Source organism: Oncorhynchus mykiss, chromosome 10 (assembly GCF_013265735.2).
Source record: "Oncorhynchus mykiss isolate Arlee chromosome 10, USDA_OmykA_1.1, whole genome shotgun sequence".
Lineage (NCBI taxonomy): Eukaryota > Metazoa > Chordata > Actinopteri > Salmoniformes > Salmonidae > Oncorhynchus > Oncorhynchus mykiss.
Window position 1 is genome coordinate 46,344,359 of NC_048574.1, and position 18,717 is coordinate 46,363,075.

General features: G+C 44.0%; 1 protein-coding gene across 3 annotated transcripts; it reads right to left on the bottom strand.

Moving 5' to 3' along the window:
* Positions 1-4,658: 4,658 nt before the first annotated feature.
* On the bottom strand, positions 4,659-17,135 carry LOC110534083 (pyruvate dehydrogenase E1 component subunit alpha, mitochondrial). 3 transcript variants are annotated; one of them, XM_036990488.1, is made up of 13 exons: positions 16,731-17,135; positions 15,990-16,010; positions 14,322-15,212; positions 13,656-13,724; positions 13,394-13,567; positions 13,147-13,273; positions 10,274-10,365; positions 10,094-10,186; positions 9,833-9,988; positions 9,678-9,749; positions 9,510-9,577; positions 6,092-6,200; positions 4,659-5,911 (listed from the first exon to the last, which is right to left on the bottom strand). In XM_036990488.1, exons 1-13 carry the CDS (start codon positions 16,785-16,787, stop codon positions 5,747-5,749), a joined length of 2,094 nt encoding a protein of 697 aa, XP_036846383.1. In that variant the 5' UTR covers positions 16,788-17,135; the 3' UTR covers positions 4,659-5,746. The 3 variants fall into 3 exon arrangements, with proteins under 3 accessions (XP_036846383.1, XP_021474417.2, XP_021474418.2); XM_021618742.2 differs by lacking the exon at positions 14,322-15,212 and having other exon boundaries at positions 4,665-5,911; positions 16,731-17,113; XM_021618743.2 differs by lacking the exons at positions 14,322-15,212; positions 15,990-16,010 and having other exon boundaries at positions 4,665-5,911; positions 16,731-17,114.
* Between the last annotated feature and the right edge of the window lie 1,582 nt (positions 17,136-18,717).

The window sequence follows — 18,717 nt, forward strand, 5'->3', positions numbered from 1 at the left end:
TGAATTTTAAATAAATCACTGACAGTCTCACCAGCAAAGCAACCCCACACCATCACACCTCCTCCTCCATGCTTCACGGTGGGAATCACACATGCGGAGATCATCCGTTCACCTACTCTGCGTCTCACAAGGACAGCAGTTGGACTCATCAGACCAATTTGGACTTATCAGACCAAAGGACAGATTGTCACCGGTCTAATGTCCATTGCTCGTGTTTCTTGGCCTAAGAAAGTATCTTCTTCTTCTTGGTGTCCTTTTAATAGTGGTTTCTTTGCAACAATTTGACCATAAAGGCCTGACTCACACAGTCTCCCCTGAACAGTTGATGTTGAGATGTGTCTGTTACTTGAACTCTGTGAAGCATTCATTTGGGCTGCAATTTCTGAGGCACTCTAATGAACTTATCCTCTGCAGCAGAGGTAACTCTGGGTCTTCCTTTGCTGTGGCGGTCCTCATGAGAGCCAGTTTCGTCATAGTGCTCGATGGGTTTTGCGACTGCACTTGAAGTAACTTTCAAAGTTCTTAATTTTCACAATTGACTGACCTTCATGTCTTAAAGTATTGCTGGACTGTCATTTCTCTTTGCTTATTTTAGCTGTTCTTGCCAAAATAATTGCTTCCTGTAGCACTAATTCCAAAAGGTTTCGGGACACTGTAAAGTCATGGAGAATAAGAGCACCTCCTCCCAGCTGCCCACTGCACAGAGGATAGGAAACACTGTCACCTCCGATAAATCTACGATAATCAATCATTTCAATAAGCATTTTTCTACGGCTGGCCATGCTTTCCACCTGGCTACCCCTACCCCGGCCAACATCTCAGCACCCCCTGCAGCAACTTGCCCAAACCCGCTTCTCCGTCACCCAAATCTAGACAGCTGATGTTTTGAAAGAGCTGCAAAATCTGGGTCCCTACAAATCAGCTGGGCTAGACAATCTGGACCCTCTCCATTGTTGCAACCCCTATTACTAGCTTGTTCAACCTCTCTTTCGTATCGTCTGAGATCCCCAAAGATTGGAAAGCTGCCACGGTCAGCTTTCCACTCTAGACCCAAACTGTTATAGACCTACATCCATCCTGCACTGCCTTTCTAAAATCTTCGAAAGCCAAGTTAACAGATCACCGACCATTTCGAATCCCACCGTACCTTCTCCGCTATGCAATCTGGTTTCCGAGCTAGTCATGGGTGCACCTCAGCCACGCTCAAGGTCCTAAACGATATCATAACTGCCATCGATAAAAGATAGTACTGTGCAGCCGGATTCATCGACCTGGCCAAGGCTTTCGACTCTGTCAATCACCACATTCAAATCAAATGTATTTATATAGCCCTTCGTACATCAGCTGATATCTCAAAGTGCTGTACAGAAACCCAGCCTATAACCCCAAACAGCAAGCAATGCAGGTGTGAAGCACGTTGGCTTGAAAAAACTCCCTAGAAAGGCCGAAACCTAGAGAGGAACCAGGCTATGAGGGGTGGCCAGTCCTCTTCTGGCTGTGCCGGGTGGAGATTATAACAGAACATGGCCAAGATGTTCAAATGTTCATAAATGACCAGCATGGTCAAATAATAGGTCTGGGACAGGTAGCACGTCCGGTAAACAGGTCAGGATTCCATAGCCACAGGCAGAACAGTTGAAACTGGAGCAGCAGCACGGCCAGGTGGACTGGGGACAGCAAGGAGTCATCATGCCAGGTAGTCCTGAGGCATGGTCCTAGGGCTCAGGTCCTCCGAGAGAGAGAGAGAGAGAAAGAGAGAATTAGAGAGAGCATACTTAAATTCACACAGGACACCGGATAAGACAGGAGAAGTACTCCAGATATAACAAATTGACCCTAGCCCCCCGACACATAAACTACTGCAGCATAAATACTGGAGGCTGAGACAGGAGGGGTCAGGAGACACTGTGGCCCCATCCGATGATACCCCCGGACAGGGCCAAACAGGAAGGATATAACCCCACCCACTTTGCCAAAGCACAGCCCCCACACCACTAGAGGGATATTTTCTACCAACTTACCATCCTGAGATAAGGCAGAGTATAGCCCACAAAGATCTCTGCCACGGCACAACCAAAGGGGGGGCGCCAACCCAGACAGGAAGATCACATCAGTGACTCAACCCACTCAAGTGATGCACCCCTCCTAGGGACGGCATGGAAGAGCACCAGTAAGCCAGTGTCTCAGCCCCTGTAACAGGGTTAGAGGCAGAGAATCCCAGTGGAAAGAGGGGAACCGGCCAGGCAGACAGCAAGGGCGGTTCGTTGCTCCAGAGCCTTTCCGTTCACCTTCACACTCCTGGGCCAGACTACACTCAATCATATGACCCACTGAAGAGTTGAGTCTTCAGTAAAGACTTAAGGGTTGAGACCGAGTTTGCGTCTCTCACATGGGTAGGCAGACCATTCCATAAAAATTGAGCTCTATAGGAGAATGCCCTGCCTCCAGCTGTTTGCTTAGAAATTCTAGGGACAATTAGGAGGCCTGCGTCTTGTGACCGTAGCGTACGTGTAGGTATGTACGACATTCTTATCGGCAGACTCAATAGCCTTGGCGTCTCTAATGACTGCCTCGCCTGGGTCACCAACTACTTCCCAGATCGAGTTCAGTGTGTCAAATTTTAGGGCCTGTTGTCTGGACCTCTGGCAGTCTCTATGGGGGTGCCACAGGGTTCAATTTTCGGGCCGACTTTTTGACGTCGCTCTTGCTGCTGGTGATTCTCTGATCCACCTCTACGCAGATGGAACCATTCTGTATACATCTGGCCCTTCTTTGGACACTGTGCTAACAAACCTCCAAATGAGCTTCAACGCCATACAACACTCCTTCCGTGGCCTCCAACTGCTTTTAAATGCTAGTAAAACTAAGTGCATGCTCTTCAACCGATTGCTGCCCGCACCCTCCCACTCGACTAGCATCACTACTCTGGACGGTTCTGACCTAGAATATGTGGAACTACAAATACCTAGGTGTCTGGATAGACTGTAAACTCTCCTTCCAGACACATTAAGCATCTCCAATCCAAAATTAAATCTAGAATCAGCTTCCTATTTCGCAGCAAAGCCTCTTTCCCTCATGCTGCCAAACATACCCTCGTAAAACTGACTATCCTATCGATCCTTGACTTCGGCGATGTCATTTACAAAATAGCCTCCAACACTCTACTCAGCAAACTGGATGTAGTCTATCACAGTGCCATCCGTTTTGTCACCAAAGCCCCATATTCTACCCACCACTGCGACCTCTATGCTCTCGTTGGCTGGCCCTCACTACATATTTGTCACCAAACCCACTGGCTCCGGGTCATCTAGAAGTCTTTGCTAGGTAAAGCCCCGCCTTATCTCAGCTCACTGGTCCCCATAGCAACACCCACCCATAGCACGCGCTCCAGCAGGTATATTTCACTGGTCATCCCCAAAGCCAACACTTCCTTTGGACGCTTTTCCTTCCAGTTCTCTGCTGCCAATGACTGGAACGGATTGCAAAAATCACTGAAGCTGGAGTCTTATTTCTTCCTAACTTTAAGCATCAGCTGTCAGAGCAGCTTATCGAACACTGTACACAGCCAATCTGTAAATAGCACACCCAACTACCTCATCCCCATATTATTACTTACCCTTTTGCTCTTTTGCACCCCAGTATCTCTACTTGCACATCTGTCACTCCAGTGTTAATGCTAAATTGTAATTATTTCACCTCTATGGCCTATTTATTGCCCACCATCGTACTCTTCTACATTTGCACACAGATTTTTCTATTGTGTTATTGACTGTACGTTTGTGTGTAACTGTTTTTGTCACAGTGCTTTGCTTTATATTGGCCAGGTTGAAGTTGAAAATGAGAACTTGTTTTCATCTGGCCTACCTGGTTAAATAAAAGTGAAAGGAAATAAAATAAAATATGGACTTGGTATTTTACCAAATAGGGCTCTTCTGTATATCACAAACACATTAAGGAAAGATATTCCACACATTTTCTTAAGGCACACCTGTTAATTGAAATGCATTCCAGTTGACTACCTCATGAAGCTGACTGGGGCAGCAGGTAGTCTAGTGGTTAGAGCGTTGGACTAGTAACCGAAATGTTGCAAGATCGAATCGCCGAGCTGTCATTCTGCCCCTGAACAAGGCAGTTAACCCACTGTGCCTAGGCCATCATTGAAAATAAGAATTTGTTCTTAACCGACTTGACTTTAGTTAAATAAAGGTACAATTTTTAAAATGGAGAGAATACCAAGTGTATAATGCTGTCAAGGCAAAGGGTGGCTACTCAAATATATTTTGGATTTAACACTTTTTGATTAGTACATGATTCCATGTTTGTTATTTCAGTTGACGTCGTCACTATTATTCTACAATGCAAAAAAAATAGAAACCCTTGTATAGGTAGGTGTCAACTTTTGACTGGTACAAATATATACACACACACACACACACACTTATTAAATTGAACTATATACACACATACATAATTTATCCCTTGCTCTTAAAGAAAAAAGGCATATGCCATTTAGCAGACTTATCAACAGCAACATTTATGCATGCATTTTTGTATGGGTGGTCCCAGCAGGAATCAAACCCACAATCACACCATTGTAAGCGCTGTACTCTACCAACTGAGCCAGGGGACCACATATTCACACAAAGCCCAAAACAAGTTAATTAGTTTCTTTAAGTTTATTTGTGTTGATAGACTATACAGACATTGACAGCGCACATACACGTCCTGATCTCGTCACCTCTGGGGGGGGGGGGGGGGGTGGGACCAGGACAGATCCATGTGTAGTGCCCCACTGTTTTTTAGCGTCTGACCATTATTCACTGTAACAGTTGACCACCAAGACTCCCAAAAGAGGCATTTCCTATTCTTGCTTGAAGCAGTTATAGTTTGAGTACTGGTACGTTAGGTACAAAACACAGGCGGCAATAAATATGAGGCTGATTAGAAGAAAACAAATCTTTTAGGGAACTAGAGAGCATTATGATTTAGAAGGAGAGTGTCTACAAAAATGGTGTATGACTGACACAGTGAAGGCATGAAGTCAGCAGTATTCAATCATCTCTCTGAAGCATCACAGCACAATGTACAGACTCAGCCTCTGTTCATGTGGATCGGCGGTGTTTGTGCTCGGCTACGAGTGTGACACAGCCTAGAGACATCTTCCAAACAAGATCCCACAGGCACAGGTTTGATTTGGCAAGATAAATAAACGTTATCATCCCAACATAAAGCTCTTTATTTAATCTTATATATTTGGATAGGGAAGAAAACACTAATCAAATAGGAACACTTATGCCAGTAATGTTAAGGACAATTGGTCCATGTGACCAGTCTCAGAACAACATTTGGAGTAGGATAATGAAAGGCTCTTCTTACTTCTCTGCTGTGTTTGAAGTGGCCTTTCAACAGAAAAGACAAGAGCCAATCATGTGGCATGAGCACTGCAAGTAGCAATGACTCCGAGTTAGTCAATGAGGTATGACACCAGTCAGGCACTCTTTTTGGGTGTGGAGTGTTTGGATTAGGGCTCTGGCAGAGGGTCAATGGAAAATAAATGGGTGGCATAAGTTGTTCTTGGCACGGGATGAGGATGTGTGTGTGTGGTGGTGGGAGGGGGTAAGCAAAGAAGATTAGAGTCCATGAAGGCCATTGGCTGAGATGAGGAATGTGATGTGTGAAAAGATAAGTGCATTGATGGAGCATAGGGGAAGGGCATAGGAGACAAAGGGGTGGAGCACAAGAGCCTTTAACTGGTCGACGTCAGCTTGGTCCATGGGGTGGCGCCACGCACTTCAAAGGGCTGATCATTGGCGAAGATGTGGCTACACAGGTCATCCAGAGGGGGCTCGGGGTCTGTGGTGGCAAATTGTGCAGCATCTTCAATCTCCTTCCTCACCGCAATATCAATCTCCTGCACACATACGGGACAAGTGAAGTTTGGTCATTACATCCAAGACATGCTTTTATCAGCTGTAAGTATTTACAATGCGTTCCAATCAGGCATTTTTCAAACTTAGTCAAAGATCTGAATCTTTGACCATTTATATACTGTGTCGAATGGCCAGTATATCAGTGAATATTTGAGAATCACCTTGAGCTCCTCTATGCTAGCCATGTTGTTGCTGAGCATACGGTCCTTCAGCATGGAGATGGGGTCGCTCTTACTACGAACCTCCTGGATCTCCTCACGTGTGCGGTAGCTGAGGAAAGAGCGGGGTAGGGGTGTGCAGTGTCACTATGGCAGCTAAGATAATGCAGGGAGGAGGCTACTGGGGGACAGAGTGCAGGGGCAGCAATATATTAGAGCACTGAAAGACTAGCTGTTAAATCCCTGGTAGGTCAGCACTAGGTTTCCATCCAATTGGTTCCAGATTTTTATGGAGAGATAAAAAATATGGCTTAATCAATATGCACATTTTCCCACGAGGTGTTTCCATCAAACTGATTTGTTGTGAAGAAAAGGCTGTGATGACGTGCACATAAAAATCATTTTTGGGGCTATGTTCCCAAAAAAGGCCATGGCTGCGGCTCTGTATGTAACCCCCCCAGTTCTACCTCCCTCACAGTAACATATCACTGAAATCACTGAGCCTCATCTCCCTCACTAACTTTAAGCATCAGCTGTCAGAGCAGCTTACCGATCATTGCACCTGTACACAGCCCAACTACCTCATCCCATGTTATTTATTTTTTTGCTCCTTAGCACCCCAGTATCTCTACTTGCACATTCATCTTCTGCACATCACTCGTGTTTAATTGCTAAATTGTAATTATTTCGCCACTATGGCCCATTTGCTTTACCTCCCTAATCTTAATACAGTTGCACACACACCGTATACAGATTTTTATATTGTGTTATTGACTACGTTTATGTGTAACTGTTGTTGTTTTTGTCACACTGCTTTGTTTTCTTGGCCAGGTCGCCGTTGTAAATGAGAACTTGTTCTCAACTGGCCTACCTGGTTACATAAAGGTAAAAAAAAATAAAAAATACTATGCCAGACACTCAAATGTCCAGATGATCAAATACTTGCCCATGTTTGTTAGATAGCTGGTCAGTCTAATTTATCATGGCCAGATTACGTGGCCAGTGGGCTTGATCCCCAGTTTATTTTGTTGAGTCACTCCGGCATCATATGAACACACATACAGTGCCTTGCGAAAGTATTCGGCCCCCTTGAACTTTGCGACCTTTTGCCACATTTCAGGCTTCAAACATAAAGATATAAAACTATTTTTTTGTGAAGAATCAACAACAAGTGGGACACAATCATGAAGTGGAACGACATTTATTGGATATTTCAAACTTTTTTAACAAATCAAAAACTGAAAAATTGGGCGTGCAAAATTATTCAGCCCCTTTACTTTCAGTGCAGCAAACTCTCTCCAGAAGTTCAGTGAGGATCTCTGAATGATCCAATGTTGACCTAAATGACTAATGATGATAAATACAATCCACCTGTGTGTAATCAAGTCTCCGTATAAATGCACCTGCCCTGTGATAGTCTGAGGTCCGTCAAAAGCGTCAAAAGCATCATGAAGAACAAGGAACACACCAGGCAGGTCCGAGATACTGTTGTGAAGAAGTTTAAAGCCGGATTTGGATACAAAAAGATTTCCCAAGCTTTAAACATCCCAAGGAGCACTGTGCAAGCGATAATATTGAAATTGAAGGAGTATCAGACCACTGCAAATCTACCAAGACCTGGCTGTCCCTCTAAACTTTCAGCTCATACAAGGAAAAGACTGATCAGAGATGCAGCCAAGAGGCCAATGATCACTCTGGATGAACTGCAGAGATCTACAGCTGAGGTGGGAGACTCTGTCCATAGGACAACAATCAGTCGTGTATTGCACAAATCTGGCCTTTATGGAAGAGTGGCAAGAAGAAAGCCATTTCTTAAAGATATCCATAAAAAGTGTTGTTTAAAGTTTGCCACAAGCCACCTGGGAGACACACCAAACATGTGGAAGAAGGTGCTCTGGTCAGATGAAACCAAAATTGAACTTTTTGGCAACAATGCAAAACGTTATGTTTGGCGTAAAAGCAACACAGCTAAACACACCATCCCCACTGTCAAACATGGTGGTGGCAGCATCATGGTTTGGGCCTGCTTTTCTTCAGCAGGGACAGGGAAGATGGTTAAAATTGATGGGAAGATGGATGGAGCCAAATACAGGACCATTCTGGTAGAAAACCTGATGGAGTCTGCAAAAGACCTGAGACTGGGACGGAGATTTGTCTTCCAACAAGACAATGATCCAAAACATAAAGCAAAATCTACAATGGAATGGTTCAAAAATAAACATATCCAGGTGTTAGAATGGCCAAGTCAAAGTCCAGACCTGAATCCAATCGAGAATCTGTGGAAAGAACTGAAAACTGCTGTTCACAAATGCTCTCCATCCAACCTCACTGAGCTCGAGCTGTTTTGCAAGGAGGAATGGGAAAAAATGTCAGTCTCTCGATGTGCAAAACTGATAGACATACCCCAAGCGACTTACAGCTGTAATCGCAGCAAAAGGTGGCGCTACAAAGTATTAACTTAAGGGGGCTGAATAATTTTGCACGCCCAATTTTTCAGTTTTTGATTTGTTAAAAAAGTTTGAAATATCCAATAAATGTCGTTCCACTTCATGATTGTGTCCCACTTGTTGTTGATTCTTCACAAAAAAATACAGTTTTATATCTTTATGTTTGAAGCCTGAAATGTGGCAAAAGGTCGCAAAGTTCAAGGGGGCCGAATACTTTCGCAAGGCACTGTAAGACATGGCAAAATGTGTAGAATTGCAGTAAGTTAGCTTTAAAAATGGCAAATAGCTCTCCACCAACAAGAGGGGTCTGAACAGATCCCACCATGTCGAACAAACAAATTGTCGACATTTATGAATTTTAACCGACATTTCCTGTTTCCATTAGCCCTGTCGTGGCTGTTTTTATGCGCCAGGTAAATCATCCGCATTAAATGGTTGGATGGAAACCTGTTTACTGATGGGAGTTCGAATAACTTCTCCAGAGAAAACAACAGATAGGTAGGTAATCTACAATAGTAATCTACTAATCCAACAAGAATAGAGTATACAAAACATTAAGAACACCTGCTGTTCCCATTACAGACTGACCAGGTGAAAGAAATGATCCCTTATTGATGTCACCTGATAAATCCACTTCAGTCAGTGGAAATACACTTCATGTCAAACCTGAAGGGGAGGAGACCGGTTAAAAAATTATTTTTAAGCCTCAAGACAACTGGGACATGGATTGTGTATGTGTGCCATTCAGAGGGTGAACGGGCAAGTCTAAATATAAGTGCCTTTGAACGGGGTATGGTAGCAAGTGCCAGGCGCACCAGTGTGTGTCAAGAACTGCAATGCTGCTGGGTTTTTCACACTCAACAGTTTCCCGTGTGTATACAGAATGGTCCACCACCCAAAGGACATCCAGCTAACTTGGCACTGTGGGAAGCACTTGAGTCATTGGTATACTCAGTGTAGCTGTGAACTTTTACCTGACGCCAGGATCGCTCATGCTGTGTCCATGGTAACGGTAGGTCTGGAGCTCCATGAGGATAGGGCCCTGAACACAGGTGGAGCAGAGAAACAGAGTTAAACACACAAACCTGTACACAGTACACACAGACAAAATTAACAACCCTGTTCGTAAGTTTGATGCTCACCTTTCCAGATCGGCAGTGATCAGCTGCAAACTTGGTGGCCTCTCTAACACACAGGACATCCATCCCATCCACCTGGATACAGATACATTGCGTGAGTTTAAGAATGAAATTTTTTATGTTGTACAGAAGCGTGAATGTATTAGTTAGCGGTCTACCCTGAGGCCAGGAATGTAGTCTCCTCTCTTGTAGTATTCGGTGCTGGCAGAAGAGCGCTCTACTGATGTGCCCATGCCATATTGGTTGTTCTCACAGATGAAAATGATGGGCAACTTCCAAAGAGACGACATGTTATAGGTCTCAAATATCTGACCCTGTGGATTAATACAAATTTAGTCAACAGTTGGGCTCAAATCTAAACTTGAAGTGATTGTCCTTCATATGTTCCATGCATGCAGGTTTCAAGAAGCATGTCAAACCTGGTTGGCTGCTCCATCACCATAGAGACTGACACACAGCTGGTCATTGCCCAGGTACTTACAGGCCAGGGCTACACCGGCTCCCAGCGGTACCTGAGGGGAGATTAGGCAGGTGCTATATTTGAGAAGGATTATTTCAAATCTAAGATAAATGAATAACGCTAGGCCTTTGTGAATTACCTGAGCTCCCACAATGCCATTGCCTCCATAGAAGTTTTTAGTGTACATGTGCATAGAGCCTCCTTTTCCCTTAGCAATGCCTCCTCTACGACCTTAATGAGACAGCAAGGGAAGAAAATAGGAAATGAGGGAAGAAAACAATGAGTGAAAGAGGTGTTTGAATGGTTTGGAAGACAAAATCAGAGGTGCAAAGTACAATGATTAGCTCTTGGTGCTAAGCGATTATTTATTTAACTAGGCAAGTCAGTTAAGAATAAATTCTCATTTACAATGACAGCCTACCAACGGCCAAACCCAGATAACGCTTGGTCAATTGTGCGCCGCACTATGGGACTCCCAAGCATGGGCGGATGTGATACAGCCTGGAATCGAACCAGGGACTGTAGTGACATCTCTTGCACTGAGATGCAGTGCCTTAGACCGATGCACCACTCGGGAGCCCAAATGTTAGTTTTTTTGGGGGGGTTATTAAACAAATAATTGACCGACAGTTTCAATTACTTTAATTCCATTTAGTTATTGGGGGTGAGCCCAATGTTCTGTTTCTCTAGAGAGAAATCAAATCAGTCACGAGAGAAATTAAGTAAAGAACTAAATGGGACGCTGGGCTGAAGGGAGTTGTAGTTTTTATGAAGCAAATATTAAACCTAGTTCAGCACAGAACCGTGGTAATTAATGACACGGACCATAATCCATTGAGCCTGTTCTTTTCCGACTCGGACACAGATTGATACACTTAAGCCTCCTATGTTAGATTAGATACACAGAGAGCATACACCACTGCATGAGAGAGTAATGTACACAACGAGAGAGGGATAGAAAGTTTTAAAGTATGCCTTATCTACTTTGAAGAACTAGTAAAATTATTTATTCAGAAAACATACTTAGGGAAGGCTAGCCTAGCTAAATAGGATGACTAAAGACAGCACAGTATGGGGAAAACACAGAATGTTAAATGGTTGTCTGGCTGGCTGCTACTGTCTGAGCAGGTGAGATGACTAAGGAATGAAAAATTATGAAGTCAAAACTAAGTAATATACACAACTGAAATATTTTATTATTTAATAGTAATTTCCTCCTCCCCCTATATGGACCTGACAAAGATAATGGAATGTTTTTGCAATTGAATGTTCATCATTTCTAGCTTTGGCATTTCCATTAAAAATCGCTAATCCTTGTTTAATAATGCGTTTAATGTAAATGTTTGAAAAATATACACTGCTCAAAAAAATAAAGGGAACACTTAAACAACACAATGTAACTCCAAGTCAATCACACTTCTGTGAAATCAAACTGTCCACTTAGGAAGCAACACTGATTGACAATAAATTTCACATGCGGTTGTTCAAAAGGAATAGACAACAGGTGGAAATTATAGGCAATTAGCAAGACACCCTCAATAAAGGAGTTGTTCTGCAGGTGGTGACTACAGACCACTTCTCAGTTCCTATGTTTCCTGACTGATGTTTTGGTCACTTTTGAATGCTGGTGGTGCTTTCTCTCTAGTGGTAGCATGAGACAGAGTCTACAACCCACACAAGTGGCTCAGGTAGTGCAGCTCATCCAGGACGGCACATCAATGCGAGCTGTGGCAAGATGGTTTGCTGTGTCTGTCAGCGTAGTGTCCAGAGCATGGAGGCGCTACCAGACAGGCCAGTACATCAGGATACGTGGAGGAGGCCAACAACCCAGCAGCAGGACCGCTACCTCCGCCTTTGTGCAAGGAGGAGCACTGCCAGAGCCCTGCAAAATGACCTCTAGCAGGCCACAAATGTGCATGTGTCTGCTCAAACGGTCAGAAACAGCCTCCATGAGGGTGGTATGAGGGCCCGACGTCCACAGGTGGGGGTTGTGCTTACAGCCCAACACCGTGCAGGACTTTTGGCATTTGCCAGAGAAGACCAAGTTTGGCAAATTCGCCACTGGCGCCCTTCACAGATGAAAGCAGGTTCACACTGAGCACGTGACAGTCTGGAGACGCCGTGGAGAACGTCCCGCTGCCTGCAACATCCTCCAGCATGACCGGTTTGGTGGTGGGGCAGTCATGGTGTGGGGTGGAATTTCTTTGGGGGGCCGCACAGCCCTCCATGTGCTCGCCAGAGGTAGCCTGACTGCCATTAGGTACCGAGATGAGATCCTCAGACCCCTTGTGAGACCATATGCTGGTGCGGTTGGCCCTGGGTTCCTCCTACTGCAAGACCTCATGTAGCTGGAGTGTGTCAGCAGTTCCTGCAAGAAGGCATTGATGCTATGGACTGGCCCGCCCGTTCCCCAGACCTGAATCCAATTGAGCACATCTGGGACATCATGTCTCGCTCCATCCACCAACGCCACGTTGCACCACAGGCTGTCCAGGAGTTGGCGGATGCTTTAGTCCAGGTCTGGGAGGAGATCCCTCAGGAGACCATCCGCCACCTCATCAGGAGCATGCCCAGGCGTTGTAGGGAGGTCATACAGGCACGTGGAGGCCACACACACTACTGAGCCTCATTTTGACTTGTTTTAAGGACATTACATCAAAGTTGGATCAGCCTGTAGTGTGGTTTTCCACTTTAATTTTGTGTGACTCCAAATCCAGTCCTCCATGGGTTGATAAATTTGATTTCCATTTATAATTTGTGTGATTTTGTTGTCAGCACATTCAACTATGTAAAGAAATAAGTATTTAACAAGAATATTTCATTCCTTCAGATCTAGGATGTTTTATTTTAGTGTTCCCTTTATTTTTTTGGAGCAGTATATATATATATATATATATATATATATATATATATAATGAAATACAGTTACTCCCTAATAATCGAACAGACCTCAAAAAGCAGTAATTGTTCAGCACTATTAGTTATCTATTGGACTGAGTCAAGTCCACTCACCAGTGAGCTCAGCCATGATCTCCCTGACGGTCCCGCCCCTGGTGAGGGTGTAGCCATGGGCGCGGTATGCAGTAATCAGGTGATCTGACAGGGTGATACCCCCCTCAATGCCAACCGCACAGGCTTCCTATCATAGAATAACAAACAGAATCTCTGAGCGTTTATATTTGAATGAAGTGCGTCTGCGTGTTCATGCGAGACTGTACGTTTGCTTATACAATACATGAGTGATTGTGTGCACTCTGACCTGGCCATCATACAGGTGACAAAAGCCTCTGATGATCTTCTGCTTGTACAGCTGATCTGCCTTCAGCTCCATGCGTCGTATTGTCTGCATGGTGCGGTAGTACTTCAGCCCCTCCTCCCGGGTCAGAGTGGCCGTCAGGGGTGGGCCTTCCTCCAGACGATGAAGGTCAACTTTCTATAGGAGGGAGCACACAATGAGATCAAGGCAAAAAGTGAGTACCAATCAGCTAAAAAAAAAAATATAGACTTTTTATTTGTCTTACCTTTATGTCAAAGGTGGCCTCAGGGGTGAAATCAGCATATGAACGTGACGACGCCACCATGCTGGCAGCCTAAAATAAAAACAGAGGACATTGTGAGAGGTTTCACTCCACGTGTACCTTCCACCAGACATCACAAATATACTTCGCAAGACCTGCAGTCGGGCAAGTCAGGAGGACAGACCCAAACAGTGAGAAAGGGTAGAGTGAACAACCTTGAGACAAAACATAGCTAACTTCCAGCGGTTGATCCACACACCACAACTAGTGTGGATAAACACTCCATTGTCACCGAGATCGCCAGTGAAAAGTCATTGTCTCAAACACTGAACCAATCAACTAACAAGAATGCCTCGTTGGCTGAAAACAGACATATCCAGAACACTGGAAAAATCTAATGTGTGTTCAAATGCGAATGTTTAATGGAGAAAGAGAACATAGTGTTGTAGACCAAATATGAATAGAGTTAATTTTGGGGTGAGCAGGTTCGCACAGCCAGTCAATTCAAGCACTCTAGGGAAACAGTGATCACCACACCATGTGCTTAGCCTTAGTGTGAGAAAACGGGTGGATCACTGCACCTGTGCATAAGGGCATGCAGTGTACTGTAAAAGCATGAGTAGTGGTGAGGGGAGGAGTGTAAGAGACAGGGGGGCTGCCAGTACTCACAGCAAGCTGTGGCTCTGGTAAAGGAGCGTCTTCAGTCAAGCTGAGGGCGATCTCAGGGCGTGAAAGCAACATTATGTCTGTATTCTGTCTCCTCTCTGCCAGCTGAGGCTCAGATATGGAAGTGTTGCTGTTTGTACTGATGTCAGGTTCGGGTGGGTTTAATTCCTGAGTCGGTTGGTCTGTGTTTAGAGGTTGTTCTGGTGATGATAGTTCTAGCGTTAGTTGGTCAAAGTTCATTTCTGCTTGTGTTGAAGAGTGGGCTATGATAGGGGCATCAGAGGTTATTGGAGGCTCTGGTAAAGTCGATTCTGATACTTGAGAGGCCATCACAGCTGACAGTTCAGATGAGTTTGATTCTGGAATAAATGGGTTTGTACTCACGAAGGATTTGGATAAAGTTAATTCAGAAACAGTCAAGGCGGTATCTGCCAAGGGTTCTGCTTCTGAAACAGTCAGGCCAGTTGCTAAGAGTTCTGGTGAGTTTAGATTTGGTTGCTCTGATACGGATAACTCTGAGACTGACGGGTCCGTATTGATCACATGGTGAAGTGATAGATCTGCAAATGGTTTGTCAGTGTCAAATAACTCCTCTTCAGGTTTACTGTTGAAGACAGGGAACGGATCGACTAGAGTGACTTCTAGGGGTTCTTCTTTAGGTATTAGTCTGCTGGCAATTGTACGTTCTGTGGTCAGTACAGCACTGGGGTCTATTTCAGTAAATGTTTGATCAGTCTTTGGTCTTTTGAAATTGTCTGCTAGAGGACTGTGTGAGATGGAGTATAAATCTGTGTCTGGCTTGTAGGGTCGTAGTGCTGGATCTGGTGGAGAGGTTGTGTCAGCATACTGCCCCTGGACTGCCAGCAGCTGCAAAACAGCCTTGCGCATGGAGGACTGGGGAGAGAAGAGCCAGGCAGATAAGTCACTGCAGAGTCAACACCCACTGAGAGGTTTGAAAGCAGCAGCAGTTAACTCCTCCATCTCAAACATCTAAAGGTATTTTGGTTGGTCTGAAGGGGTTGATCCAGTTCAATACAAAAAAAAAAAAAGCTATTCTCAACACAAAGTGCATCATCTGAGTTCTTTGTTTAATCAGGAATACAATAGTGTTATTCCACATAACTACTGCACCAATTAAAGCCCTTTAAAGAAATAGGCTAGTTCTACACCACATTCTCTGCACTAAACTTACAAACCAAACAACTTTCCACTCACAACATAAAATAAACAGTACCTACCAATCAGACCACATTTGGCTTAGCCAAAGCATCTGCGCTAGCCAGTTGGCTCTGACACCACTATCCAATGTGAAATAAGTAGGTCTAGCTAGAAGCTATATGAGATAGGTCTGTGTGCATGTGAGAATGAATAGCTCAGAATTTTCAAAAATCAACAAGGTGAGGGATAAGAAGATAGTAAAGCATGATTTCTTAAAGAATACAATAAACTGTTTTTCTAGTGGCGGGTTGGGTAAATACAATGTTGAAGGATGCTGGAAAGGGACAAAAGTGTTCACCAGTGGTCACAAACTAAAATCATTGAGTTGAAGTATGGCACATACCATGTGAAAGGGAAATAAATCATTTAGATTAAAGCTGGAGTGCAAAACAGGCAGAGTCAGGCATCACAGGGATTGTATCACCCTTACACTTGAGTTAAACCACATCTTACCTCTGACACAACCTGGGCTCCCTATAAGGCAGCCATTAGGAGAGAGAACCAAAGGGGAAAAAGTGAGATAACAAGGGAAAGAGATCAATTAGAGAATCACGAGATTGTCAGACATGAAAAGACTACATTTCCAACAATTATGTGCCACATCAAATGTTTGACTTGTTATCCATGGTGGCCAAGCCAGCCAATCACACATTTTTAGTTCCCTGTGATTACCTTCACAACACTGATCCTCTCTCATCATACTGACACTTCCGTCAGAAGCTTTTTCACATCATTAAGACCTTACCATTGGGTATCTTGATTAATAGCTGACATTGTGGCACAGAAACAAAAACAACCAATGATGTGATATGAGACGCTCTCGCATCTAACGTTATTAGACTGCCTTTGATGAGGATGCTGCTGGAGGGAAAGCTTGTTAAGGTCAAATATTTTGACACGTTAACAGCTAGGTAAACGATTGGCTAGTTAGCTAACTAGATAGAGTACCGGTAACTTAGGCCTTTTAATATGATTCCCTAGGATGGATCTTAGCTAGCAGGTTAACTTTACTACAGCTAGGCAACAGTCCTATGTGTATCTAAAGCCAGGCAACCTAACGTTACCCCGGTACGCGTACGAATTGGGGCCTTGCTGTCTAGCAAGGTCAGGACGGCAGCTGGTCTTGCTTAAGAAAAAGGCATGCGGCACTTTATATCCTATACTACTAAAGTACTACACAGAAACAATACTTACATGTCTGCTTGCACTACCCCTCAGTACGTTGGAGATCATTGTCAGCATCTTTTGCATACTATCGTGCTGCTACCGACCTGCGGTCTCAGGACGTTTCTCCCCTCCTTTCTGCTGCCTGTCTTCTTCGATGAGGTTAAACGGCGATGGCATCTAATAAAATGTTGCATTACCGCCACCTACTAGACTGGAGTATTAACTCCCTTGTACTTTGCTGGGAAAAAAATCTTCAAACGTTTATCATTTGAATATGCTGTGTAGTGTTAGGGCGAAACCCAAAACGTGCAGCAGTTGGGGTCCCGAGGAACGCTGGGTTACATGCTGACCAAAGCGTACGCGAGCGTTGCCAAATAAATTTAGAAACCCAGGTTATTCAATTATTGCACCCACACTGCTCGCGCACGCCAACGAGCATCTGCGACGCCAATGGATAAAATAGAACTCATTCCTATTTCTGACGCAGTTCGCACTGCAAGTCCTGCCTCTCCCATCTCCTCATTGGCTCATTGGTTTATAGAAGCAGGTACCCGTGTGCCATCTCGTCATTGATTATACCCACGTGGGTGATTTGAAAGACGAGCTGTTTTGCGGGTAGTCGTGGTAATACAATGAAAGTTTAGATGCGATCCCCATATAAATTAAACGATGAAAAAGGCTGGAAGGAGGAGGGATGACTAGAAACGATTCGGTTGGCTATTTTATGTGTGGATTCATTGTCGGAGTAGAGGTCCTTGTGCATTTCAGGTAAAATAACAACTCAATGTTTATATGCCAGGACAAATTAGCTAGCAACAGCAAGCTAGCTAAATGGGACAAATTAACGTTAGCTAGCAAGTGCAAGCTAACTAGCTAAATTACCATACATGTTTAATGCTTTTCGACCTGTTCCCAAATTAATGTAATTGGTTCATAGTTTGTTTTGATATTTTTACCTGCGTGTCGTGATCGCGTTTGGTGTGTGGGGGTTGCAGAAGGAATTACTGCATACGAAGCAAGTACTTATAAATAGTCATGAAAAAGACATAAACTGGTTTAGACTGTTTAAACAAGGACCTTCAGAGGATACTGACAATACATCCTTCACACCCCTCTTAAGCATGAGTAACACAATATACATTTTATTGTAGGGACCCTTTAGAATTATAATAATATATCCCATTTAACAGACACTTTTTCCCAAATGCAACTTTGTACATGTTTTTTAAAATATATATATATATATTTCTTTTTACATATGGGTGGCCCCAGTGGGAATCGAACCCACATCCCTTGGCTTTGTAAGCGCCATGCTCTACCGACTGAGCCACAACAAAATAGGAGTTATTTTAATGCTTTCATCACATTGTTTTTACATTAGTTTTATATAGCCAAATCAATCCTTATCACACACTAGAGAAAGGGCAAGTACCCCTGGAAACGGTTCAATCGAGGTCAAAACGACGTGTGCACATGAAATAAGAGCACCCCCTGCATGCATTTGTAGTTCTTGGAGAGAAAGATGGCGGAAACAGATGTTCTGTTTGAAACCAACGGCGCATCGGGTGAAGATGAGAGCACAGAGAGTCCGAATGAGTGTGTTACAGTGGCAAAAAAAGAAAGAAAACAAGAGAAGTAAAGTTGTGGGGAAGTCAAAGTTTTGGATCAATGCTACCTGTGGTATCCATTTGACGTCTCAAGGAAAATCTGGGATGCGTTGGAGTATAATGTGTTGTGGATGAGAGTCACAACAAGTGGTCTTAAAGTTTTTGTGTGTCTGCAGAGCAGAAAAAGCATGCTTTGCACCTCAAAAACACATCAGGGGTGGAATGTTTCATGTATGGAATTTTTAATCAGGGCGTCTATCCAGGGGGTTATCTCTGGGGTGGCGCATGAAGTGAATGCAGATTATATACCTGAGGAAGTAGGTGAAGTGATTGGTTCACGTCTATTGACCAGTACGGTAGATTGAGTAAAGAAATTCACTTAATTCATGTTATTGTTCTTTGATGAA

Bases quoted from the DNA above. Each gene is read 5' to 3' on its own strand.
- LOC110534083 (XM_036990488.1), bottom strand. From the start codon at position 16,787: ATGCAAAAGATGCTGACAATGATCTCCAACGTACTGAGGGGTAGTGCA. The intron at 13,725-14,321 runs GTGAGTACTGGC...TTTTTATTTTAG, and splicing joins TACCAGAGCCACAGCTTGCT to GCTGCCAGCATGGTGGCGTC. The intron at 10,366-13,146 runs GTGAGTGGACTT...TGTCTCATTAAG, and splicing joins GATCATGGCTGAGCTCACTG to GTCGTAGAGGAGGCATTGCT.